The sequence below is a fragment of the Aythya fuligula genome, chromosome 11, assembly GCF_009819795.1.
Source record: "Aythya fuligula isolate bAytFul2 chromosome 11, bAytFul2.pri, whole genome shotgun sequence".
In the NCBI taxonomy this organism is placed as follows: domain Eukaryota; kingdom Metazoa; phylum Chordata; class Aves; order Anseriformes; family Anatidae; genus Aythya; species Aythya fuligula.
Window position 1 is genome coordinate 8,423,008 of NC_045569.1, and position 26,119 is coordinate 8,449,126.

A 26,119-nucleotide genomic window follows, 5' to 3' on the forward strand; every position below is an offset into this window, starting at 1 on the left:
TATGTAATATTTCTGTAGCCTCCAATTAATACCACCAGGCAATTTCTCATACATCTTGAAACGTCTGGAATTCTTTTGAGACTTGATGATAGCTCAGGAGTAGAAAAGCTAAGCTCACAATGTCTATTTGTAGAAGAAAAGCTCAGGTGACCAACGCCACAAAAAGAAGCCTAAATTTAACTCATTTAAATCAGTTTTAGTTTCAATAGATACAATCCTTTTTACAATACCCACTTTCATAAAGAGTATAAACTCAAAGTATCTCAAAATTTAGCTCTTGAATGAACAGTATGGCACAATAAATCATGAGAACAGGTGTTCTGTAAAGAATCCTAATTTTCAAAACGTGTAGCTTCATCTTTATGAAAAGCACGATCAATCTTTTCATTTTAAAACGGTTAAGAATAGCAATGTATCGCAAGTTTACAAAACAAAGTATTACAATTTGGAACTAATCTATTACTCAAGGGAGAGGCAATAAAACATCATCATTTAATAAAGTACCGAAATTATGGAAGAAAATAAGAAAGAAGAGCTCAGCATAAGAATAAAATCTAAATGGCAAACAAAACTCAAGAATTAGCAATTTCCAGGCATGTTTTTAAAGAAAAATTTGCAAAGCCAATACATTTATTGACACTAGATCATGTAGCTCCTAATCTGAAGCAAGGGTAACACTCATTAGGGCATCATCCTCCCTTCCATTTTTTTGCATACACCTGGAACTCTTTTCATATAGCCCAGTAGCCATCTCCACACGCTAAGTATCACATGGTGAGTTTGATTACTTGCCGAGTTTTGTTAATGAATAATTTATTTGACTACCTTGATCATTCTCTAGTTTCTCTTGAGCTTCCCTGTCCCTGCTTGCTCTTGTGTTACAGGAAAGTGACAAGCCATCTGTTATCTTGAGGACTTTACAGCCACCAGGGCCTTATCCTTCCCAGGTTACTCCACCTGGAAGCACTGGCCAAGCAGCCTTATCAGCAACATCACTAAAATAAATCTAGTCAACTTAGTGCAAAACTCTTAGGAGTCCTACCTTAGGAGATGCATACCCCTTCTTAAAAATTTACTTGCAAGTAATATACTACCGTAGCGTATTTGACCTTCCCCATTCATTATTAAACCTCAGCACCTTTTTTTTTTTTTATCTCTAAGGTAACATTACTGTATCTGAGAGGCACTTTGGAAAACTGATTATTTGAGAAACGGGAAGCAAATCCAGAAGTGTATACTCAGATGAAACAGTTACAAGACAGAATACATGAGAGCTAGGAAAAATAAAATTATATGTAGCAGTCTGTGAAGTAGTGAATTTACAAAATTTACAAAATAAGAAGTGGTGAGTTAACATGCAAGACTTTTTAAAGATGTAAATTACCAGACTACTTTTAATGATTGCTTATAAATACATGTGAATTATTTTAAAAAGAGAATTACTGTAAATTTTCAAAAGAAATTGGGTCTAAGAATTTGACAACCCAGTCGGGAATAAAATGCTCTTTTCTGTTTGTGATGCCATTTCCACAATTTGTTCTCAATTCATGAAAGTTATGAGTTCTTCCATAAGCCCATACTGGGACAGTTACTTTAGAGGACCGTATGTCCTACAAATCTGAAGTCCTTGCTACATGACAAAGAAAATCAATCCACAACTATGGACATGAGCAATTAATACAGAAAAAACAATTATTAATTACATTTCAAGTGCAAATGTGGAAAAACCACATTCAATATTTCTGGAAAGTGCACATTTTCTTAACTGCACATTCTCCTGAATTACATACTCACAACATACAACTGTTAACTGTAAGCACTGATTCCCAGTCTTAACACACATTCTAAACCAGTATCACCCATCTTGCCTCTTACCACTGACACCTGGGAATTATTTCCCTGGTAAACTATGTTTCATTTTGTAGAAAAAAATTAAGACTGAAATACAGATTTTTTTTTCAAATTATGAAAATGTTGAAGGTAGCAACGTTTTTAATGAGGGAAATCAGATAAGATGATATAACTCCATTTAAATGTGCATCCAGAAAAAAAGAAAAATCATTTAAAGAAATACCTGGAGAAACCATGCATTTTCTCTCTCCAGTTAAATTTGGAAATCCTATCAACCTTGAAACAGATACAGTATCATACTGCTTGTCCATTTCACAGAAACATTGTGAGGCTTAATGGTAACACTGTTTGAAGCCACTGAAGAAAGTGTTTTAGGCAGATCTTGCCACTGGAAACCCCAACTGGGCTTTAGAGTAGCCAAGAGTGCATTATAGGATAGCAGTAGGAAGTCTCCCACAAGGCCTGAACATACCTAGCAGCTGTGCAGAGTGCATTAGCTGGTGGACAGGCAGAGCAGATGATACACAAGCCTCATATCTACGTCAATAATGCATGCTCCAGTCAGCAAGATCAATTTGATTTTACTCAAGAGATTCCACCCTCCATATGAAGGAAAATACACTCCAAAAAGCATCTGGTTTCTTTTATTAAAAAATTGCAATTCAGCCATGAGAAAATCATTGAAGTTCTCCAGTGTTAGAGATAAGAGATTCTTAATAAACAAAGTCTCTACAAGGAATGACTGTTAGTTCTATACGTGAAATGTTTCAGGTCTGTTATAGTACATTTAAATTAAAAATTACTGAAAGCTTACAGGCCAGTACTATAGGACCTAAATGGTTTTGCTCTATTTGGAGCTCATCAGCTGCAAGTAACGGCCATTAACAACACACAGAACAACAGGGATTCTTCAGTCCTTTAAGTTTCTAAAGCTAACATAAGAATAAGGTCTTTTGTTTTCCTTTTAGCCTCTAAAGAAGATGTTATCCATATGGAAGTGCAGACTACTTTTATTCCCTGCATAGTTAATGAAGTTGTCCATACCTTCATCAGACATTCTTGTGGGTATTTTAACAGCCTGGAGTCTGCCATTTTAGTATGAAAGATAATCGATGGAAAAAAATTTATGAATACTTTCAACAACACACAGAAGTCAAAAGTGGAATTCAACTTACAGTTACAATGCTGAAAATTCAGCAGACTTCTACTACACTCAAACCAGCTCACTGCAACTTTATAGATCAAGATGTTGTTACACAAACAGCACTGATCAAATCCTATCCAAACAACCACTTCTGGAGTATGGTTTTGATTGTTCTTTCTAAGCATAAAAATCTGCATGCTACTGACTCAATTACATTAACTTGCAAGACACTTCAACAAGATTTTATCTCCTTCATATATCACGTATCTGAAAGACCATACAGGATTTCTACTACCACTGGATTGAATGTACCACTATGCTAATACATATATTCTCTTCCAGTATTTTCTCTCTTCAAAAATAAAATTTAAAAGATTGTTCACAATTTCATCTGAATATTGATTTCTACACCTTGCCTGCTGGTTTTGTAGAAAGTCAACAGGTCCACTCATGGAAAAAAAATTGAAAAAACGCAGTTCTCAAAATAATATCAGAGCTCCAGTGTGTGCAAAAGTTGTCATCTTGTATTCAAAGAAAGAAAAGCCAGCCACCGTCACCTGAGTGTAGTTCTAATCATGTTGTCTCCCTGATCACATAAAACTACTTTTGAGCTCTTTTACAGAATCCTGGACACGTATTGTTCTTCAGAGATGATTTTTTTTTTTCTTTTTTTCCCTGGAAGTGACAGCTCTTTGTTTTCTCCTACGATCCTGACGTCAGTGATGTAGTATAGAAAACATACACAGAGGTTTCATGCAAAGAAATTTTGTACCTCTGACTCACTCTCAGTTAGATTATCAGCTTGTGACTGAAGATTCTTCTTGGGGTGTTATGCACTAATGTTTTAGCAGATCAATTTATAGTTGCTGGAAATACATTAGCATGCTACCTATACTCAAAAACACAACTTTGTCTCAAACTTAGCTATCACAATGATAATGCATACCTGCAGGAATCTTTTCTCTCCATCCTTGATTCCAATTTTAATATTGTGATATGCAAAATTGGACTTCATTTCGATTTGAAAATAGGTAACCTGCTAAACTAACTTTATAGCATGTGCTTTGTGAAAATAAGCCATTTAAAAAAGACTTGCCATTTTTTCGTGATGACTTCTGTGCTGGAGTTGGCAGGCAGGTTGGCGGTGTTGCTAGCTCAGGATTAGCAGCTTTAGTTCCATGGTTGGCTTTTACCTTATCAGCCCAACTTACACCAGAAGGAGCCAGGCGTGTTGCAGAAATCGTCACTGATGGGTTCCTAAATGGAAGTCATAGCTCTCATTAGTGTCTAATCAAAGAGCACAATGGTTCATTACAAAACTTTTTCTCATTACATCCCTTATTGAATCTTGGTCTTTACTGACTTAGATTGAGATCTATTTCCAAAAACTGGAACCTATTTTCTCTCTCCCAAGTTTTCAAAATCTGTGTTCCTTGAACATTAAAAACCTCAGTAGATGTCTTAATAGAAAAATCTGTACAAAATTCAACTCATTAAAAAGGTACACATAGCCACAGAAACAAGGACACAGCAACAAATCAGCAGGTGGAGGTATCAGGCACTACCTTGATAGCCTCTTACTTATTTCCAGTCACACTGACGTCAGAAGGAGATACCAAGCCATGCTGCAGCTGGAGAAAAATCTCCATGTGAGACTCCTTATATGTAAAAGTCAATGAAACCAAATTAACAGGAAGCTAACTTCTCAGACTAAAATTTATAAATGTCAAGAAGCAAAAGTAACATGCAACACCGCAGCGATGTAGAAACAGTTGCCACAAGAAACATCCTCTGATACCAAACTGTAACATCATAACACTAAATGTCTGGTGCCTAGTTACAGCCAAGTATAACCGCTCTTCTGTTGCATCTTCCCAACTCCTACCCAGTCACACCAGTGAACTGTACAGAATGGGCTGCAACCATTATGAATATGAGTAGTCAAACTATATGTACAGGAAGTCCACTGAAGTGCAGTTTTAATTATAAATGTAGATGAGACAAATCCATAATGTACTTTGTTTCATTAGACAGTTAAGTAAATAAATTAATACATTTATTTTCTCTTACCTCCTCCACAGAAATAAAGTGGAGAGCCATCCAGAAAGACCTAAATGACTCTGCTAAACTTTGAATTTCTGGATGGATAGAACTGTAATGGTTTTTCATTTTATTCTTTCTTTTGTCCACCACTTAGAGCAAAACCACGATACTTTATTCAAATGAACGCAACCCAAATGATTTTTATAAACTTGAAAACATTAACATCCCTTCTGTTCAAGAAGCATCCAGTTCTTTTCAGTGACAAGGTTCACTTTATCTGCACCACAGAACCAATTTCTCTTCCAAACATTATAACGCTGAGTAAGATGGTCCAACAAATCCAGCTGCATCATTAGCTAAAGCAAAGCAGGGATAAAGATTTGGAGATCTTGCGAGTCTCAAGCAAATACGTAGAAAACCCCTACATAACCAGACTGCTCACTTATTTTAAGCCAGTGGGATATCAGGTGGTTGTATTTCCCATTTTTATCAAGTCAGCCATCAAACAGCTATAAAGAATAATGCCATGAAACTCTAGCTAGTTTTTACAATCCCCTCTGATCCTGTGGAGATGCAATACAATGTGAGGACATCAGAAAAAGAGGCCAACCAAAACCTCAGGCTGCATTAGGATACTTAAGTAGCTACAAACTACTACAGTAGATATTTACAAAGCAAGCTGTATACAAATGAATAGTAAAACTGTCAAAGACCAGACTGTAAATGGAAAAAACTTAATGGAAAGACATTTTGCTGAGCTTTTTTTTAATAAAGAGCTTTTATTTCCTCCATACTCAATTTTTTCCTTTGACTGCTTGCACATATTTTCCTCCAATCATCACGTATCTAAGCAGAAAACCTCTCAAACACTGTCAAGTAGGTATTAATGCATACAAAGACACTAGCACTGTTGGTGTAATTTTTCCACCAGTTTGTAGTATCTTCATAGATTCTGATATTCAAATTTTAAACACAACTGAACACTCAGCGGTCCTGACCAAATATTCTAATGGATCTCTCAAGGCCACTGTCACTACTTACGGTACATGCTCTAGAACTCATCAATCCTGAATGAATTAATAACGCAGTCTGAGAATGATCTAGATTGGACATGTGCTCTCCAGAACTGAAACAGCACCAGACAGTGCTGCTCTAAAATGGTGCTTATACATATTTTTGTTGAGCTCCTTCCACAGTCATTTTCATTATAGATAAGTGAAAGATGCGTTATTCTAGTATACAACATGCTCTATATTTAAACTTGTATCAATTTTGCTGTTCAGAGTCATAATAAACTCAGTTTACATTCATTCCTTCTGATCAATACTTGTGCATATTCAGCTGGCCATTTGCATTGTTCATACAGGTAATTTTAGAATTACAATTATACAAATTTTAACCTTAGTTTTGTAGAAGATTATTAAATAGGTAACATGAAATACACCAACTGGTCATTCCAAAGACCTGAACATAAAATACAATAGTTAAATATGTAATAAAATAAATAAAAAAATTATGTCCTTGATAGTTTTTTTTTCTTTACAGAACATATGCTTTTCTTCCACTAATGCAAATATTTGTAGGTATGACTTAATAAATAGCAAAGCAATATATTGATTACTATAGAAAAATGGCACGTTCATTAACTCAGCTTCAAATAAATCCTTACTTCAGCTTTAATAGACTTATCTGTTTTCATACCCAAAATTTAAACTTCTTCGAGCATTTGATGTCACATTAATTCTATCAGTTGAGGGACTTGGTATCACATGGCGTCCAGGAGACATCTTCTTTACTTCCCAGGCTAGTGAAGTAGGTCTGCAAATTCAGGAAAGAAATGGTTAAAAATAAAATTCTCAATAACTATTCCTCTGTCACCTTACCATGATCTGTAAATGCTCTATAGTATTACGGAATACTGCTGAACATAATCAGGCATCTTAGCAATTGTTTCCACACCGAATCCAAACCGTACTAGCCAGACTGAGATCAAAAATCATTCACTTTTAAACTACACCACTTATTTTAAATTTCAGTATGGGACTAAACATTAAACCAACCAGTAAAAGGAAAATGACTAAGGGTAGAACTGGAAATACCCTCTAGTTCTAGTGACTGTAACAATGCACATAAAAAGCCCTGACAAATCAAGGAAGAAACCTACATTGTCTTATCCCATATAACAGAGCATTTGATAGTGTTTAAATGCTGCTTTGTTTAATATATGTAACAAATATCTCCTGGTACAGGAGAAAAAATAAAAATAAAAAATTAGAACTAACCCAATATATCACCATCAACTCATTCTATTACACCACTGATGTAACAAAAAATCTGCAATAACATTTACTGATAAATGTCTACTAGCAAAGATAATTGAACAGGTTGAATTAATTTAACTGCTACTAACATAAAGTATTCTCATCCAAAGAGACAGAGCATGAGATGGAAACCAGAACTGCAGTTTTATTATGCCTCTACTTTTTTTTTTTCCTACTTTTAATTCTTGCTCTTGAAGCTAATCTGATTACATGGAAATTACAACCGGCAATTAAGAACAAAATCAAATTTGTAGAACCCACTGTTAGGGAAGAAGGGTTTAAAAAAAAAAAAAAATTCACATAAGTGACTTTAACTGTGCCTTTTTTAAGGCACAAATTGTGATGATGTAAACAGCTTTACCTTTCTAATACCATCCTTCCAAACTCCCTTCCATTTCCAGCACCACTATTCCTTGATAACTCTGCAAGGGAGGAAAGAATCCCCACTACATGCTCACATCAATTACCTCCAAAAGAAAAATATTCTTCTGGGTTCCCTACAACAGCTATTAAAAGTGGTTCTATTTGCTAAATGGCTGCTGCAGAATGACTTTTATCATGAGTCTGCATTTTGGATATAGATAAGAGAAAAAAATAAAAGTCTCATTACCTGCTTTGAGCATCAGCCTTTTCTAGTTTCTCCTGTAGCTGTATCCAGTCAATCAGCGCTTTGAAGTCCCTTACATAGTTATCAAGCATCATCAGGACTTCCTGAAAAGCAACCATTACATAAACCTTAGTATTTCAAAAACAGTTCCTATGACCCCAAAAAGAGAAGTGAGTAGAAAGTAGGAAAGTTACTGGCCTGCGTCTTTCCTATCAAAAATAAAAACAAGGGGGGCGGGGAAGCCCAAACAGTTAAGATTTTTATGTCAACAAACATTAAAACACTTATTCTATCAAAAACATGTTTTCCAAGATCTCTCCAAGCACCAACATCTAAGGACAGAAGAGAAAAATTTGGCAAGAAAATAATTCCTAATATACATAGATACTACTGTTTGAGGGTTGGTTTGTCTTCTGTCAAAATCATTATCCTTTAAAATACTTCATCCAATATGTAAATAAAATAAAATAAAATAAAAGTGTATACATTCTTATAGACCTGTGGAAGAATAAAAACATACTGCTGGTGATTCCTCTGTCTGCAGAGTGAACACCAAGTTACACAATGGCAACTGTATCAGATGAAGGGGATTCCTTCTGAAGAATCCAGAAATCCTTGCATTAGAAAAAATTAGTTAGAATCATAGAATATCCTGAGTTGGAAGGGACCCTTAAGGATCATCAAGTCCAACTCTTGACACCGCACAGGTCTACCCAAAAGTTCAGACCATGTGCCTAAGTTCACAGTCCAATCTCTTCTTAAATTCAGACAGGCTCGGTGCAGTGACCACTTCCCTGGGGAGCCTGTTCCAGTGTGCAACCACCCTCTCTGTGAAGAACCCCCTCCTGACGTCCAGCCTAAATTTCCCCTGCCTCAGCTTAACCCCGTTCCCGCGGGTCCTGTCATTAGTGTTAATGGAGAAAAGCTCTCCTGCCTCTTGACACCCCCTTACGAGGAAGTTGTAGACTGTGATGAGGTCTCCCCTGAGCCTCCTCTTCTCCAGGCTGAACAGGCCCAGTGACCTCAGCCGTTCCTCGTACGTCTTCCCCTCAAGGCCTTTCACCATCTTCGTAGCCCTCCTCTGGACACTCTCCAACAGTTTCATGTCCTTTTTATACTGTGGTGCCCAGAACTGCACACAGTACTCGAGGTGAGGCCGCACCAGCGCAGAGTAGAGTGGGACAATCACCTCCCTTGACCTACTAGCGATGCCGTGCTTGATGCACCCCAGGACACGATTGGCCCTCCTGGCTGCCAGGGCACACTGCTGGCTCATATTCAACTTGCTGTCTACCACGACCCCCAGATCCCTCTCTTCTAGGCTGCTCTCCAGCGTCTCATCGCCCAGTCTGTACGTGCAGCCAGGGTTTCCCCGTCCCAGGTGCAGGACCCGGCACTTGCTCTTATTGAACTTCATGCGGTTGGTGATCGCCCAGCTCTCCAACCTGTCCAGATCCCTCTGTAAGGCCTTTACGCCCTCATTTGAGTCCACAACTCCTCCAAGTTTGGTGTCATCAGCAAACTTGCTCAAAATACCCTCTATTCCTACATCCAGATCGTTTATAAAAATATTGAAAAGTACCGGCCCTAAAATGACGCCTTGAGGGACCCCACTGGTGACCGCCCGCCAGCCTGACACAGCTCCATTTACCATAACCCTTTGGGCCCTGCCCGTTAGCCAATTGCTCACCCATCGTATGATGTTTTTATTTAGCTGTATGGTGGACATTTTGTCCAGTAGGATCCTATGGGAAACCGTGTCAAAAGCCTTGCTGAAGTCCAAAAAAATCACATCAGCTGGTTTCCCTTGGTCCACCATACGGGTGATCTTATCTTGAGCCCTGAAGTACAGCCAACTGTACCTTGTTCCTATGGTCTTTCAAGAGTGCAGATCTTTCAAAGGGGGCACAGATGGATGCCCCTGTGCTCATCTGGGTTTGTGACAGACATCCTACTGCCACATTAGATTATCAGCACTATTATACTAATAAAGGAACTTTAAGGAGAATCTCATGGCACTATTTTGACAGACAGAATAGAAAGGATGGCTGCATTAAATCTGGTTTATAAAACGACTGCCTTTGACAAAGTTACTGCGAAATAGACAAGATGACCTGCAAAGTGCCAAGCTTACATTCTCCTCTCTGATTAGTAGACCTTAATAAGTGAACAAAAGTCTCTAATTGCAAATCCTCCACTACAGAATGATTACAAGCCCAGACCCTACAACTACAATACCCAGACTATTGGTATTACAATCTTTACCATTACAAACCAGTTAGTTTTCTACCATTCTAAAAGTTATTTTTGAACTATAATGGAGTTGCTGAAGAATTTACCCATTTTTACCTGAGTTAATCACAAAAAAACTGCATTTGTGAACATATTGCATGGCTTGAAAGATTTATATACTATAAAATAATACAACTGGAAGAGATCTTAAGAGCAACGTACTCCATCCCATAGCTCTTGGGCAGGTTTAACCATTCCCTGTCAGAAATGATGTAGGTGTGCTGCAGTTTCATTCAGAACATTGCAACGTCTTGAAGTTAGAAGAAGATTGCAAATTATGCGTTGGTCTCTACCACATAAAATAAAAACCTATTAGTTAAGTGTATAACTAAAAATCTTAAACAATAAAAAAAAAAAAAACACATTGAAAACAGTAAGAATTCTACTACAGTAAAGCCAACTAATCTCTATTTTTGTAGCATCACTTCCTATTCACTTCTACTTCTAACAGAAAAAGGACCTTTTATACATGCAAAACTCTTTTCTGTACAAAATGTAAAGATGATTATTAATTTTGTTTAACACATGCAAGTTTAAAAGTCAGCTTTAGTTTGCACAGAAGTATCCTTTTAACTAGGATGTACGACAGACCTAGAACATATGCTGTTTGTTATAAAGGAGAAGTCAGAAGGAAGTCAAACATAGTACCACTGCTGATCTGAAAGTTACTCTTTGTTTTGAAATACTCCACAAAAAAGCAAGCAAAAATCTTTCTTACAAGGCAGTTAGTTTACAACACTAAAATAATTTGCATGTTAAAGTCTGCTCCAAAAAATGAACAAGTCAAGTATTTTAGCCAGCTCTTTTTTTTTCTCCAGTTTTGCTAATAAAATTTCAGCTTTCTAATTCAATTCAAATACATTTCAGTTAGCCTACACTAAGTTGTGCTGACTGTTATTAACAATAAGGGCATAGAAAGCAAAATTTAATTCTGAATCATTTATTTTTCAAGTCTGCCACTGAGATATTCCTCACAAAAACATGAATCAATCTGAATATGAGTTATATTTCTGAAGTGAGCTGGCACATGAAAAAACTACAATAAATGGCTTACCCTATTTTAAGGAATGTTTAGCTGCACATTATCAGAAATGATCAGAGCAGAACCATGCAGCTGTAATCCGAGTCATGTTTTACGAACAAGGGAATACAAACAAGACAAGCAGCTGGAGCGGCCCCATATTCACTGATGCACATCTTTCTCCCTACAGCTATGAGGGCCATTTTGTCAGGCAGGATGAAGCAGAACAAAAGTGGCTCTGAAAGCGCCGTTACAGGCATCCAGATAACTACATATAGATGTACAGCTAAAATTACCAATTAGTTTACCAATTGGCTGCAACGGATTCGATTGGTTTGTAATTAATTCTAGTTACTGGCGCATACAGCAGGATGGTTGGCGCCATCCCTTTGTCCTACTGACACACAATACCGGCGCACGGGGCTCTTGGGTCTTGGACATCAATACAGCTCTCTAGCTTACCTGCAGTATTGCATGTAGCAGATATACCCTGTGGTGCTGAAGCAGTGGAAACTCGTACCACTTGAGAAGGTGCTGACAAAAAGGAACCTTTATGGGGTAGAGTATGGCTGCACTAGAGTCAAAACAATTTTAAATCCCATTATTTTTCAAGGTCATATCTATCCCACACAATTTTTAAAGAACCAGTTCAAACTAAAAAAGAAAGCAGTACTGTTAAAAAAAAAAAACAACAGCTAAATGAAAAATCAGTGACACACGACTAAAAACACACACAATGCAGCTCCTGTTTCCTCCATCATTCTGATTCACAGCCCTGCACATTAAAAAGCTTTTTTCTGTGCATTTCCTTTTCTCCAGTTCGCAACTACTGCTTCAGCTTTTATGTACATACGTATATTTAAGTTGTGCTTCTACACTCTTCAGTTGATCATATTAATGCCTTTCCAATCAGAAAGTCTCTCTATAAATAGAATAGCTGTATTAGAATAATCCTGTACTCCGGAATCAGAACCATCTTGACTTGGGTCCCAGCCAGGTCGATTATAGCCTTTAAAACCAGAGGTTCACTTTGCCTGGAAATCATGCAGCTGCTTTGAAACTTCATCTTCTCCACTTATCCTCCTATTCTCAAACAAGGAAGGGGAAAAGAGAGAGAGAGAAAAGCACAGAAGATAGCATGTTTAAGTCACTACAATTCTAAATTGCAGTGTGAGAGAGGAACTTAGTCACCACATCTGTACTGCAGCTTATTCTCATGGATAGAAATATACATTTTCCTTTACAAATTAAGCATGCTTTGTTTAAATTATCTATGCTGAATATTTTAGATTATGTATTTAGCAGAATAAATTCCATTTTCATGTACTCCAGTACATTTTAGCTGGCAACATAGGTTCCTTCTTTCTTTCAATTTATGTTTTCAATGTTAATCAGGTGTTTTAGTAATTCAGTGCAAAATGGCTTCCTTGTAGGTTCCTTTGTACTTGGAACTACAACCACTTAAAGCCAGCTCTGGGTTAGGTTAAACAAAGATGCATATAAATATATGAATATTTATGTATATAGATAGCTGAAGGAAGGGTGTCAAGAGGATGGGCCCAGACTCTTTCCAGTGGTGCCCAGCAACAGGACGAGATGGAATGGGCAGAAATTGAAGCATGGGAAGCTGCATCTGAAAATGAGAAAACCCTTCTTTACTGTGAGGGTGACAGAGCACTGCAACAGGTTGCCCAGAGAGCCTGTGGAGTCTCCTTCTCTGGACATATTCAACACCTGCCTGGATGTGTTCCTAAGAAGTGTCACTGCTATGGAAAAAATCTTCCTCCAGATGTCAGAGGACACGTGCAAGAACTTAAAGCACACAATTTATTTACACAAAAGCAGTATATACGTTATTAAGCACAAAGGGCCAGGAATAGGATCATCCAGACTGCCAGTCTGAAGAGATGGTGGCTTTTAGCAGCTGGCTATCTATTCCAAATCTGCTCTAAAAACCATAAATTATTATCCTGAAATACCTCAACCACTTCCATCTGTGAGGCTGAACGCCCAATCACTACCTGATTTTCCTATCCCTTACCGTTAGCTTCAATGATTTTCATCCATCTGCAGAAGATGACAACAATGAAAATTTAAGTGTCCAAAAAGGCAGGAAGAATGGTTCCAGAATAGATTTTCACTGGGCATTGGCTGTCACAACACAGCCACAAGGTATTTATTTAGAAAGAAATATACACATAACTCTTCCTGAACAACTTCACTCTCAGAAAAAGCATTTTCTTTAAAACAAGAGAGAAGCAGCAGACTGCTGTACTCCTGATGTATTCCAACTGCAGAGTTAGACCTTCTCAAATAATATGAGAATGTTTCAAAATGTATGTTCCATAAAAATCTATTGATCTGAAAGACTCAGTCTTGCAAGAAACATAAAAAGAATTATACATGTTTTAAGACATAAATCACTGTCTTAGGCTTTCAGGGAAACTTGGTTTTACTGAATAAAAAGAAAAGATATTCCATCATACAAAACAGACGTTACTTCATGCTGAAATTCTCCTTCTAGCTGGAAATGTTCCCCTAGATATCAAAAAAATGAATACCTGGTTGTACAGATGTCTTAAGTCAATGTCCAAAATGGTTATGAAAGTGACAGAAATACAGTAAATAGATGACACTGATAGAGACATAATTAGCATTGATTAGGTGTTGAAAGCAAGAGATGCTGAGTAAACCATAATTAAAAACAAACAAACAAACAAAAAAAACAACAACCTTGTATTCTGCACAAGTTTGGTTTTGCTTCTGTTTTTCCAATTCCTTTGCAAAGCCAAGATATTTTTCACTCAGAGTCAAAGGAAACCAGGACGTTCTAACAAGAATAATGTATCTAAACAGAACACTCAGAGACCTGCGTAGAGGAAATAAGATGCTTCATAACCCTTCTTTGGACACCTTTCTTAAGATTTGCAGCGCTACAAGGAAAGAACGGAAATTCATGTATAACAAATCATTTCTCCTCAAAAGTCAGAAGTAACAAACTCAGATTCTGCATTCTGCCTCCACCACCACTTCCCTGGCACCAAGTAGATGCAGCTAGAAAATTGAAATATACGAAAAGAAATAAATAATATAAAACCTTATCTTCCAAAAAGTAAGATGGACAGGGTTGAACCAGCTCTTATGAGTGAAAATGCAGTCAAGATCTGGCCTGGATTCACTTGACCATTATACTGAATCTTTGTAGATTCCTTTCATTGAAGTTAGGAAAGCCTTGTGTGTTTTTTTCTACCTTTAGCTCCAACACATTTAGAAACAGTTTTATTTTCTTAGCTGTCTTGAAATCCAGTAATCAGCATGGATTACTACGGGTCTCAGTCTGCACGCAAAGAGATTGAAATCATAAGAATTAGCATATCCTGAACCAAAACCAGCCCTCACGAAGCATTCTCAGTGAGAGCCCCTAATGAAACAAGTTCCTCTCTCCTTCAGGGAGGCCTTCAATCAACTGAAACTATGGTAAATCACTCACAGATATCCCCCCACTTGGAAGGCCTTCACTAACGTTGCTTCAGCTGGTTCTTCCACCTAACACCGCCCTACAAAATGTCAAGACTTAAGGAAAAGGCTTTATCTACCTCTTTACAGTGTATCTCGTACTTTTTCCATTTTGTAGAAGGGCACAAAAATCTCAAGAAGAATAAAACTTTTTTAATTGAACCGTACCCAAAGTGGACTGATTTAACAATGTATGTGAGCATTACAAACAAGGAGAGAAACTATCCTGCTCAAAATCTTGTAGAACTATACCAGTAAGTAAGGGCTAGGTGGAAAGATAAAAGTTTGTACAAGTATGAAGTAATGCCAAACAGAAATTTAAAAAGAACATTGAACTAAATTTTTAACATCTTGAAAAGCAAATTTTTTGAAACAAAAAGCAGCTGAAGCCATTAATTCATCATAGGAGGAAGAAAAAGACATCCGTTGAATTTCAAGTAGTTGAGAATCTCCTAAACTTAAAGTATCCTTAGCTACTGGATCCAGTTGCTCAAACTCTATCACATACACACACACACTTTATGCATATATATAACTCTTCTCCCCGTTGCCAGTTGCTGAGACACCTAAGACCATCAATCAGTCGCAGAAGTTCTGTTACATTAACCAAAATTCCACTGGCAATGGAATCTGCCTTATTCCATCCGCAGATAATTTGGGGCTTAATTCCTTTTAGGAGACAGAAAGAGATGCAAAGAGTACTTGGCATTACTAGTATTTTTGTGCCTAAGTTCACCATCCAAAACCACAAAATACTAGGTAATAGAATTTCATATAAAGATTAGACATAGAAACCTAGCTAACGTATAAATATCCAGTGCATTCACGTTTTGAAATGCCCAAGGTTATAGACAGATATACATGTATTAGACTATAGCTCGTCACTGTCAGATCTATTAGACTACAGCATCACTGGACAAACTGATTCATGCAGAGAAATACTTAAACTTGAGGATCCTTTATTTCTTTTTCAAATAATTGAACAATTTTTGTTTTATCTTTATAAGCAAAGCAACAAAGCTGTATCTATGCATACAGTTTGGGAGTTCTCACAGTTAAATCAATAGCAAATTACCACCTACAACAGTGCCCAAAGTTGAGAGAAAATACACACCACCACTGCTGATCTTACACACACTTCCACTGTTTGTATCCTTACCACAAACCTTTCATCTGCATTTTCAACCACAAGCAGCCACTAGAGCCCTTTCCGATTTGGGAGCATCAAACATTATCTCCAGTGACAACATAATCAATACAACTATACCAACTGTAAGACTACAAGGGAGCAAAAAGTACAAAATCAAAAACGAACACCTTTATACCGGGTTAATGGGAAGGTTTTAAATGCCTGAATGTCACATTTCATTTTTACAAATATCTTTTAATATGACCTTCATACAACTGCAATGTTTAAATAGAACAGCACGTGCCAATTGACCAAGACAAAGTTGAGGAGGTATCACTTAGAAGTTGAAATGTGAATTGTTTTTTATATCATAGATTTATCTCAATAGAAAGGATTCCTTATTTAATATTGTTTCTCACGTGTTCAGCAGTAAAAATAAAAATAGTACTTCATGAAGAGTTAGCAAAATATTCTGTCAAATAAGTGAAAAGTAAATAGAAAAATGTAGCAATATGGAGTTCTCATTTATCAAAATCCTCAGCTCTTTACTTACAGTAGAAATACATTAAACCATTTTCAACTGAGCTGATTTGTCTGTTGGTATTTTTTTTGGTAACATTTTAACCAACAGATATTTTTACACACTATAAAAAGTTCCCCCCCCTCCAAAAAAGAAAAAAAAAAAAAAAAAGGACATAGAAGTAAAGCTATTCCGTTCTTATTTGTAGCATGAGCTTTAATAAACATCTGTAAGCAGAATTTCCATCTTAAAATATTCAGGAGGCCAGTACTGCAATACTGAAAATGGAAAAAGCCTAAGAATGACCTGAACTCCTCCTGTCCAAAGGCGGGGGTGAGTACTAATTTACATTTAACAGCAATCTTTAAGAGAACATGTCACAAACAAAAGACCACGCCACAAATGAATATTCCAGCTGCTCACTTAGGGCACGTTCTTTGTGCTAAAAAAGAAAACATCTTTTAAAAGTAAAAGCAACACAAATGTTATACAAGTTTTACAACATCTAACACTGGAAACCCTTGTTTACTCATTTTTGTTTTTTTCCACCCATGTTTAGCAAACAAGTAATCTGACGCCCCTGGATACACACATCATCATCCAGCGTCTACGAAAATGAAGACTTTCCACTTAGGCTATGTAGTATCTCCATCCGAGAACAGATCAAGTAGCATGATTAAAATGCTGAATGATATCTAACCCCTAAAATATGTGATAATGATACAAACACACTTCTGTTCTTTCAGTCACAGAAGTTTAAAATGGTAATCTAATTACAATGCAAGGCTGACTGATTTTCTTAAACCAAAAAAATTCTTCAGCGAAGTTTCCTGAGCAGGAAGACAGCTCAGTAACAACATGTTAAATTGTGTTAGAGTAACCAACGGTTTGGAAGCCTCTAGCTACTGTTCAGTTTTCAAACCTGCTTTCAATGAAACCTACTTGCACGCTAATCTCAAAGTCAATTTGGCTGTGCCTGATTACAGTAGAGAACTAGATACGTATGATAAGAAAATGGTTTACTTAAATTGATATAATTTTTTACAGTGATTAGATAATCGTTTCCAGAATGTGTTGAGTTTTCAGCTATATTTAATATGAAAACCAAAAAAATCTTAGCTTTCACAATTCTTTGAAAGCGTATGCTTCTGGCTTCTATTAATGCTTGAAACGAACTCAATTTCTAAAAAGTAAATTATATTTACTAAATGACAATGGTCTTTCTGTGGATCTACTAAAAAATCATCATAGCCTGTGCATGTTTTACGTCTTATTACAAATACAGGCTATCCAAAGTTAGGAAAAACACCTTACATCCCAACCAGACATTGTCTATGCTTGACCACTCATCTCTCTCTCATCACCCCAGAGTGAATTAGAAGAGTGATAACTAATTCACTGAAACAAGGGAGCAATGTATAATTAAGGAACTTAACATCAAGCCAAAGACTGGGAAAAAGGCTAAATCTCAACAGTGCCACCTACAGTAGGGAACATGACGGGGAAAAAAGGAAAAAAAAAAAAATCAGCATTCAGCTAGAAAAATTAGCAAAACGAGAACTTGATAAGACATATTGATTTAATTAAAAACTGAGATCTAACAACATGATTACATGTCATTAAGTTTTATGCACCTTAAAATAAGTCACTGCCTAAAATAAAAGCATCTTCTTAAATCTAAAGAAATATGCCATCAGTTTTACTATTTACAAGCCTCCATTATATAAATGCATGAAATAACATACTTCTGATGCTCTAATTCCTTACTGGCTTTTTTGTAGAGTAAAAAACAGCAGTAAGTGTCATTTGATAATAGGCAGAAAGAACAGCTGAAAGCTTACCTTGCATTCTACTACACTCTGATCCGATTCACATGTAACATAGATTTCATCAACTGCCCGTCTAAGATTGTCAAAAAGAAATGCCCAGTATCGAGCTCGCAGATCAACTTTTCGAGGCTGTCTTGTTTTTGTTGGGCTTTTGTCAAAGTTTTTATCTCCAGCTGCTGCAGTTAATTTACAGTCTATGGTAGTGTTCTAAAGAAACAAGATACAAAGGAAAAGGAGAACAAACAGAAGTACAGTAAGGGGTTGGGCTTCTGTGCAATGCATTTTTTCAAACATATTTAAACATTTGTAAAGATGACATTTTTCTACTGAAGACTACAGCAACCCACTGATTTAAGTTTTTACAATAAACTTTTTCATCTTAAACAAATGCAACCGATATGTAGAACCACTTGGTTTCTTTACCATTTTAACTCAACATTCATTTTGCACAATGCATGATATTCTCTTTTGCAAATGATAAAGTTACATTTTCTGACTACATACATACCCCATAGTACTTACTGTGACAAATATGTACATCCAAAGATGAAATTAAAATTTTACTAATAATCAAACCAGCAATGTTTCATCGTAGTTAAATTACTACCAGGGCACCACATACAACTTAACTGTTTTTAAGCACTTGTTCTAATCTGTGAGCAGTAACATCAGAGAAATGCTTGTGTGGCTAGCCCTTTGCTTGATATGTTATGGCTACACTTCAGAGATGCCAGCATCTTCTCTGATGCTTGAATCATCAAGAATGAGTTACAAAGGGAAGCTTTCCTACTCGAGAAGACTACTTGCACAAAGATTTCCACTCACCATACTGCTAACACTGCAAGCTCAATTCAACCTTTGCAAATGCTGTGCCACTGAATCAAGTTGTTTCCACTTATGCCAAGTCTGAAATTGTCCTTATGCTGCTCTAAGTTGTAATTTAACAGCTTTTCCGGCAACAAATCTGTTGTTTGATTTTCAGTGTTAATATGCAGACTAATTGGTTTAGTACTACTTTGCTGCACAGATGCAGAGGACTGCCAACATGCTAAGTGCTGTGAGAGCGGAGAGAGAGCATCCAACTGTCTGCAGGAAAGCTGGCATAGAGAGGGATCACAAATACCTGCTTGGAAGTACCACTATGCCACTTCAGTGTTATGTATCCACTCACCTTGTGTCTTCAGCTTAGTCACATGAAGACAGCTACTCCTTGACGGATACGTGCTGTCACCCATCTACAAATTATATTCCAAAGGATTCTGAAGCACGCCCATTTGGCTGAGAACACCAACGCAGACCTTGGCCCCATGACACTGAGCTTATTATTGAAATTCTCTCCCATAACAACAAAAAAGGAAAGCTACCATGCCAGAGAAGAACCTCCAGGAAACACAACATAAATCCCAGTTGCATACCATTTGTGATAGAGGTATTGTATTAACTACATAGCTACAGTACTCTACTTTTTGCCTTTGTGTGTGCAGGAAAAGATGCAAATAAAATTAGAACATCAGGGCAAATTTAACCCCTATTTATCATCTATAAAAGTAAACTGCAACTGAAGTCCAAGTTTCCCACATACCTAAAGCAGTGCTGTGGAGGTAGTCAGAAGACAAAACGTAGTCACAGAAAGCTAAATAACTACAAAGAAAAAAATGAGAAAAGATTCCTGCCTCCTCCAGACTCAGTAAAATAGGCAGGGGAGTATATTTACAAACCATTTCCTTCTCTAGTAGTTGTTCTAGTTTACTTTCCCAGATGGGAAGTACTTCGGTACTCCTGTTGCAAAACAAGTCTGAAGCAGTTCTAGTTTATGGCTGTGGTCGACCTCTGTGGTGGTTTTACCGTATGGGCTGCTGCAGGGAAAGTTAACATCCCAGCCAGACGCAGTACAACCTGAAGTCCCACCACAGCAACCAGTATACTTATTTTGCAAGATCTGACACATCGCTGTGTTTATACTAAAATACCGAAGGACAATGAGAACAGTAAGAACAGCTGAATCACAGAACGTTCCACCGAACATCTGAGTCACTCCAAGTTCAGCCACGTATCAGAGAGTCAACTCTCCAACAAGAACTCAGAACGAGGTACATATTCACTCATTGGTAGATTATGCTTTTTCAGAAGCCGTGCCTCCAAAGCCCCTGCAGGAGTAACTCTTCCCTAATTTGAAACAGGAGAACATATGCCAGCAGAACACCTTTGACAAGATACAAATCACCAAACTATAAAATCTCTTGTAAACACAATCGTGGAAGCAGGAAAGCACTGAGTTGGTGGTTAGGCAGTAGAAAAACTAATTAAAATTCCTGATGCACGTCAGTTCTAACATTATGCATCTGAATTTGTCACAGCCTGGCATCTGCCACTCAACAAAACAGAAGGGGACTTTGAGACAGGAACCCAAATCATCTCCATTGTTTGCCACATCAGTCTCCAGATACTCCATGAAGATCAGACTCCAAAAGCTATTTTCAAACTTAACTAAGTTTGACTGGCACCTACTTTACTGAAATGCAAGCCATTGCTAACTCAAATTTAAGAGTTACAGCTGACAATAACAAAGACTACTTTTACCATAAAGACACAACTAATATTTTATACGGATTGCATTAAACATTCTATAGAAATGTTTAATGCAGGCACCAAACACTACCAGGATTTCTGAGTTAATCTACACATTGTTCAGCAGAATCTTTACCTGCAAGCATCCTTCTGCATGGACAGCTTATACAGACATGATCTAGCAGACCTACCCTGATGCTTGTCCTCACTAAGGCAACAAAACCCACTCAAAAATGGCACCGATTCTGATAGGCTAGTTCATACTATCCCACTTGCACTAATAGTTCAAAAGCTTCAACTGCAGAAAACGTATGCTGCCTTTTAAGTTAAAAAACATGGGGATAGTCTTCCTCACATCTCAAGTAACTCAATATGGATGAAGAAAGTGATTAAAACTATTTTTTTTCCCAAAAATAATTTCACTATGTTGCCTTGGAGTTCTGTGAAGTATGAAGTGTGTATTTATTCTCGAGATGCCAAGATTTATTGAAAGTAGACGTGCCAGCACCCTGATGAGAGGAAGATGAGGTTTACAGGATCATATGAGAGAGTTTTTGTACATTTATGTTCTTGAGCCTAGTGTCCCATTTGTATGTAGAGGAAAATGAAATCTGAAGGCTCAACAAAAGCAAAAATAGAAGAAGAAAGCCACCATTTTAAAGCAGTATTTAGTGCCGAAAATACAGTAGAAAAAGAAGTGCTGGATGCCAAATTAAAGTGCCAAGATACACAAGCACGCAGCAGTCCATTTCAAACCTTAATTGGACCCACTAGGAATGCATTATGTTCCTGCAATATAGCTTTAATACAGCAGTCCCACACAGAGCCACTGAGTAACAATAAAGTATTCTTTTGAAAACACAGTATTGACGTAATCCGAAATGACTCAAACAGATGGAACTCCTGCTGCACAGCACATTACTCTCATCCAAAAGGTTCTGTGAGGGTAAATCAACTTGGAACCCCAACCACCTCATTAAAATCCCACCTTCACAGAATAAGTAAACTAGGACACTAGTAAGATACTAGTAAGAAAGGAGGGACAAGTTGCTAAACTCATCTGCGAAGTTAACATGCCTATATTTTAGGGATGCAAACATCCCTACAGAAGCAGAACATCTTTTTTCAAAAAGAGACCAGCTTCTATGTGCTATTGTCAAAATCTGAAAGGCTGGTGCAAAGTATTTGACAGCTGAAGACATACTAGCAGCTAAATCCATTAATCAAAGAAAAGTAATGGTTAAAATATTAAACACGAATAAATACCGAGGTATTACTTTATTAATATAATAAAACTCACACAGGAAAAACATGAAGAAGCGCCCTTTCTTCTTAATACTTGTCATTAAGACTCATTTCTCAGTTAGGACTCTGAAACTTTACTCACCTGGACTGATTTTTTTTTCTTCCCAAAATAGTATACACTAAAACTTTAAACAAAAACTTCTCAGCTGTTAACACATGAGAAAATAAAGCATTTCCTTAATTTCGGAAATTTGGCAGAATGGTAGCCTTTGTATAAGCACCACACTTACAGGAAGAATTAATTGATTGTTGAACTGCACTGGACTTAAAATAACTTTAATGTCAAAAAGCCACACATCCAGAGGCTAAGAAATGCCAAAAATAAAGACTGAGGAAGGCAGCGAAAATTCTGGCATTTTAAAACTTTGGAATGCTTGACTTTACAACTCATACCCTTTGACAATACAATATGTGCACTTTTGTATATGTATTATTCATCAAATAATGTATCAATGGTATCAAAAATCATTTTTATGTTGTAAATTTTATGTCATAAGCACAATAAAAAATGAGCAGATACCTGTTTTGCAGTCTTGTGTGTTCCTTGAGTCACCCTCTTTGTTTTTCCGCCAGCTTGCCATTTGGATTTTCCTATGGGAGAAACATTTTTCATCAAAAATAACGCTTTTCATTAGATACAGCATTCTAAAATGCACATATCACATCTTGTGATATATTGACATCGGCACAATTAATAAGTTTAAAAGTTCATAAAATTTTACATTCCAAATATATATTCAACAGTTCAGAATGAGGATGATGCTAGAAGACACAGAGAAATGAAAAAAATTGAAGTCAAGAACTACAGACCTTATTCAACAAAGATAGCCTACTTGCAAATGCTCAGTGCCACTGAAAATCATATCACTACAACCGAGATGTCAGATATGATACCAGTTTTCTATATACATTTTTAAAAGTCTGCTCTTGAATGATTGTTTAATAATATTGAGATGTTATTACAGAATTAAAACAAGAGGTATCTTTCTCAGAAAAGAAAAATAAAATCATTCACTTTTTCTGGAACTGTTCTAACAACCCTACCAGTAGATTAAGATATTTTCTGCCAAGAAAGATGGGAAAAAACAAAACTCAGTTCTGGATTTAGTTCACTTACAGTTAGGTAGGCAAAAAAAGAGGGAAAAATAAATAAAAATATTTCCAAAGCATGAGACAGTCCACTCAAGATCTCTCAAATTTATTCTCAAAAGCACTTGTCTGTTGCTTATATGAAATGCACTTAGCAACTATGCTTCCAAGATCAGTTTAAAAGCCCACAATTAGGATGATTTCTCAATGTTGTCTGGGGCAATTTCTTAACTTATTAAGAGTTATCTTTGCAAGGCTCTAAATTTCTGTTCTCCTGAACCAACGTGACACGCTTACATTTAATCTTTGATATCTGCTCATGGGTAAGTTTGTTTGATTGTTTTATTTTGTTTTTTATTCCTCCAACATGAAAATCAGAGCATTTAATTAACAAAAATACGAGCAAGTAAGACAAAACACTATGACAAGAGTACTTTCTAGCACAGATCTAAATAAAAGTTTCAAGATAATTTAGCTTGATGAAGCCAGGCAAATGAATGAACTAATTGAATATAGTCCCTTCACAGATCACGGAGATCATTCCTGAATTTCAGAATTGTTCAGTTCAGTTTTTAGCAGTACTTAGGCCAGATTCCCTAACATAGTCCAGCTGTTTTACATTGCGCTGGTTATGTAAAGCAGCTGTAAACCTGTTTTAATCAAGCAATTGTCCAGCTGGTTTGCATCACTGGCTGTTCTAGGGAACATGGCCTTTAATTTTAAGGCAAATTAAAAATTATTTGCTTGATAATGAATTTTTGAATTGCTACATTAGTGAAAACAACAGGTACAAATTAATATATTGAGATCAATTTAGCATCATTCAGGAAAAAAAAAAGATTCAGCTACAAAATGTATTAAAACTTCTTATCTACTAAAAAGCTTAAACCGTGGACCAATTCTATGTCATGGTTATGAGAACTGAAGAATTTCAAGCACCTAAGTCTCTACTCTAAAATAATTTACATTCTGAAAATGTAAGAGCTGCAATGCTTACAGTGGAGTGCAAAGGCACACAGAACTTGCAGTGAAAAGACTTACAAAAAAATATGGGTGTGTTAGAATTAAGATGACAGATGGATAAAAAAGAGAGTTACTGTCCCTAGATTCTACAAAAAAAATATAAATAAATCCATCATCTACAAACTGGGAAATGTCTGAACAAGTCACCTGTAAAGATAAAAGCAAGTTTTCAGGCACCTTCTACGTAAGGCATACATGTAGAGACAAGAAAACTCACATAAACACTGTGTGTTGTGGACTTGAAAGCAAATAATGTGTGGCAGGGATTAATTTTTCTTAAAAAATTTCTTCAAGGTATGGGCCAAGAAGTTCTGTCTTTCATCAGCAATCAGAGTTCCAAGCTTTTCCCTCTTCCTGCTAACAAATGACTCTGGTTATTAGAAGATTACTTCCTTTCTGCTTTTGTCCCTCTATATTCACAAGCAGTGACGACACAGAAGCAACGTTCAATGCTTATGAATATACTGTGTGTAACTGTACAGTACCAGCACTGCTAGCCAAGGCACAGGGACGCAGCGACATGTGAAGGGCATTACCTATTAGGCTTTTACTGAATTTTAAGGAAAGAACAATAGCGACAAAAGATGATCATCTCATTAGCTATTAAGTTGCCAATATGAAATATATAAAGCAGCACAGTTTTGGAGCATTCAGGGAGCCAGTCATATTTTATACTTGAAGTCCATTTCCTCTCTCTGGTAATTAAATATCAGACACACTGGGTTTATGATTTGTGAAGACTTCCTGTCACAAAATGCTGAACTGTTAATATCTCCCAAAAAAGGCTACTGATAAACTATTTTCAAAAGCCTTCTGTTACACCAACAATCACCCCTCACATCTCTCTTCTTTTTCGATGACAGAAGTGTGAAAATCAGCTTTATATTTCTTAAGAGCTGCAGCCATTTCTGTTCTGAGATAGACATCTCTGTTGTTTCACTACTTTTGTTTATTATCTGATCTTCAGCAGAAATTATAAAAATTTTCAATTTTCTTTCTTTTCACCTCCCTGGAAGAATCTGAGGACACAACTGGGTAATGAACCATTCTTTTCTTTCCTTCCAGTTCTTACACATGGCACGAGCAATGTACTTTGTCACCTCTCTTCCTCCATCTAAGGAGCAAGGTCTATACTGCAGGACTAGTCCTACATTTCACCAAACTGTACTCCGCAATCTCTCTTACTAACTCCAGCTGATGCGTTTTTCCATCCTAAGAAACATTTTTGCAAAGATGAGGCGTGGATAAGACCTGGTTGTCTGAAGTTCACTTCAAGTAAGACAAAGATGTTTCCCTGGAGGAAGCAACTGGATGATACTGATTACATTCAACCCCTTAACTGAAGAAACATACTGAAATGCATAATATTGCTATAAATCAGTTCTTAAAAGTTTATATAGTAGTAAATACAGTTTTTCTAACCGTACAATGCAAAAGAACTGGAGAAACTACTTTCAAGGATGGATATAGTTAAAACTCTCCATGTTTTTCCATCCCAGCCTGAGTTACAGCAATGAATTTTGCATGGAATTTTTTTTAAACAAATTACTGTCACAGTCTCATCCAGAACATAATTGGCTCAGTATTCATGGAGCAGCACTAGACTGTATCCCATTCATTTCAACAAAGTTCAAGGTCTGAAACTAAGGAGTCTTCAAGAATACCTTTCCCTTCACATTATATTCTGCCAGTTACAGTCAGATCCAACGTTGCTAGCGCTTACACACAAGGCTTTCAGTCATGACTCGTAGACCTCCTAGCTTGGCCAAAGAGAGCCAAGTTTCATCTCTTTCATCACACACTGCAAAACCTACTTATTGCACCAGGCTCTTGCTAAAGGAGTGGATTATTCTGCAGGCTC

The 26,119-nt window shown here is 36.8% G+C and overlaps 1 protein-coding gene across 2 annotated transcripts in view; it reads right to left on the reverse strand.

The window, feature by feature from the left end:
- The window catches only part of SCAPER (S-phase cyclin A associated protein in the ER), a 157,812-nt gene that overhangs the window by 122,378 nt on the left and 9,315 nt on the right, over positions 1-26,119 (reverse strand). For both annotated transcript variants that reach the window (XM_032194784.1, XM_032194785.1), the window contains exons 4-8: positions 22,667-22,737; positions 18,286-18,480; positions 7,970-8,070; positions 6,740-6,856; positions 4,092-4,252 (exon numbers count right to left, since the gene is read on the reverse strand). In XM_032194784.1, coding sequence (XP_032050675.1) covers positions 4,092-4,252; positions 6,740-6,856; positions 7,970-8,070; positions 18,286-18,480; positions 22,667-22,737 — 645 coding nt within the window. The remainder of the gene's footprint in view (positions 1-4,091; positions 4,253-6,739; positions 6,857-7,969; positions 8,071-18,285; positions 18,481-22,666; positions 22,738-26,119) is intronic.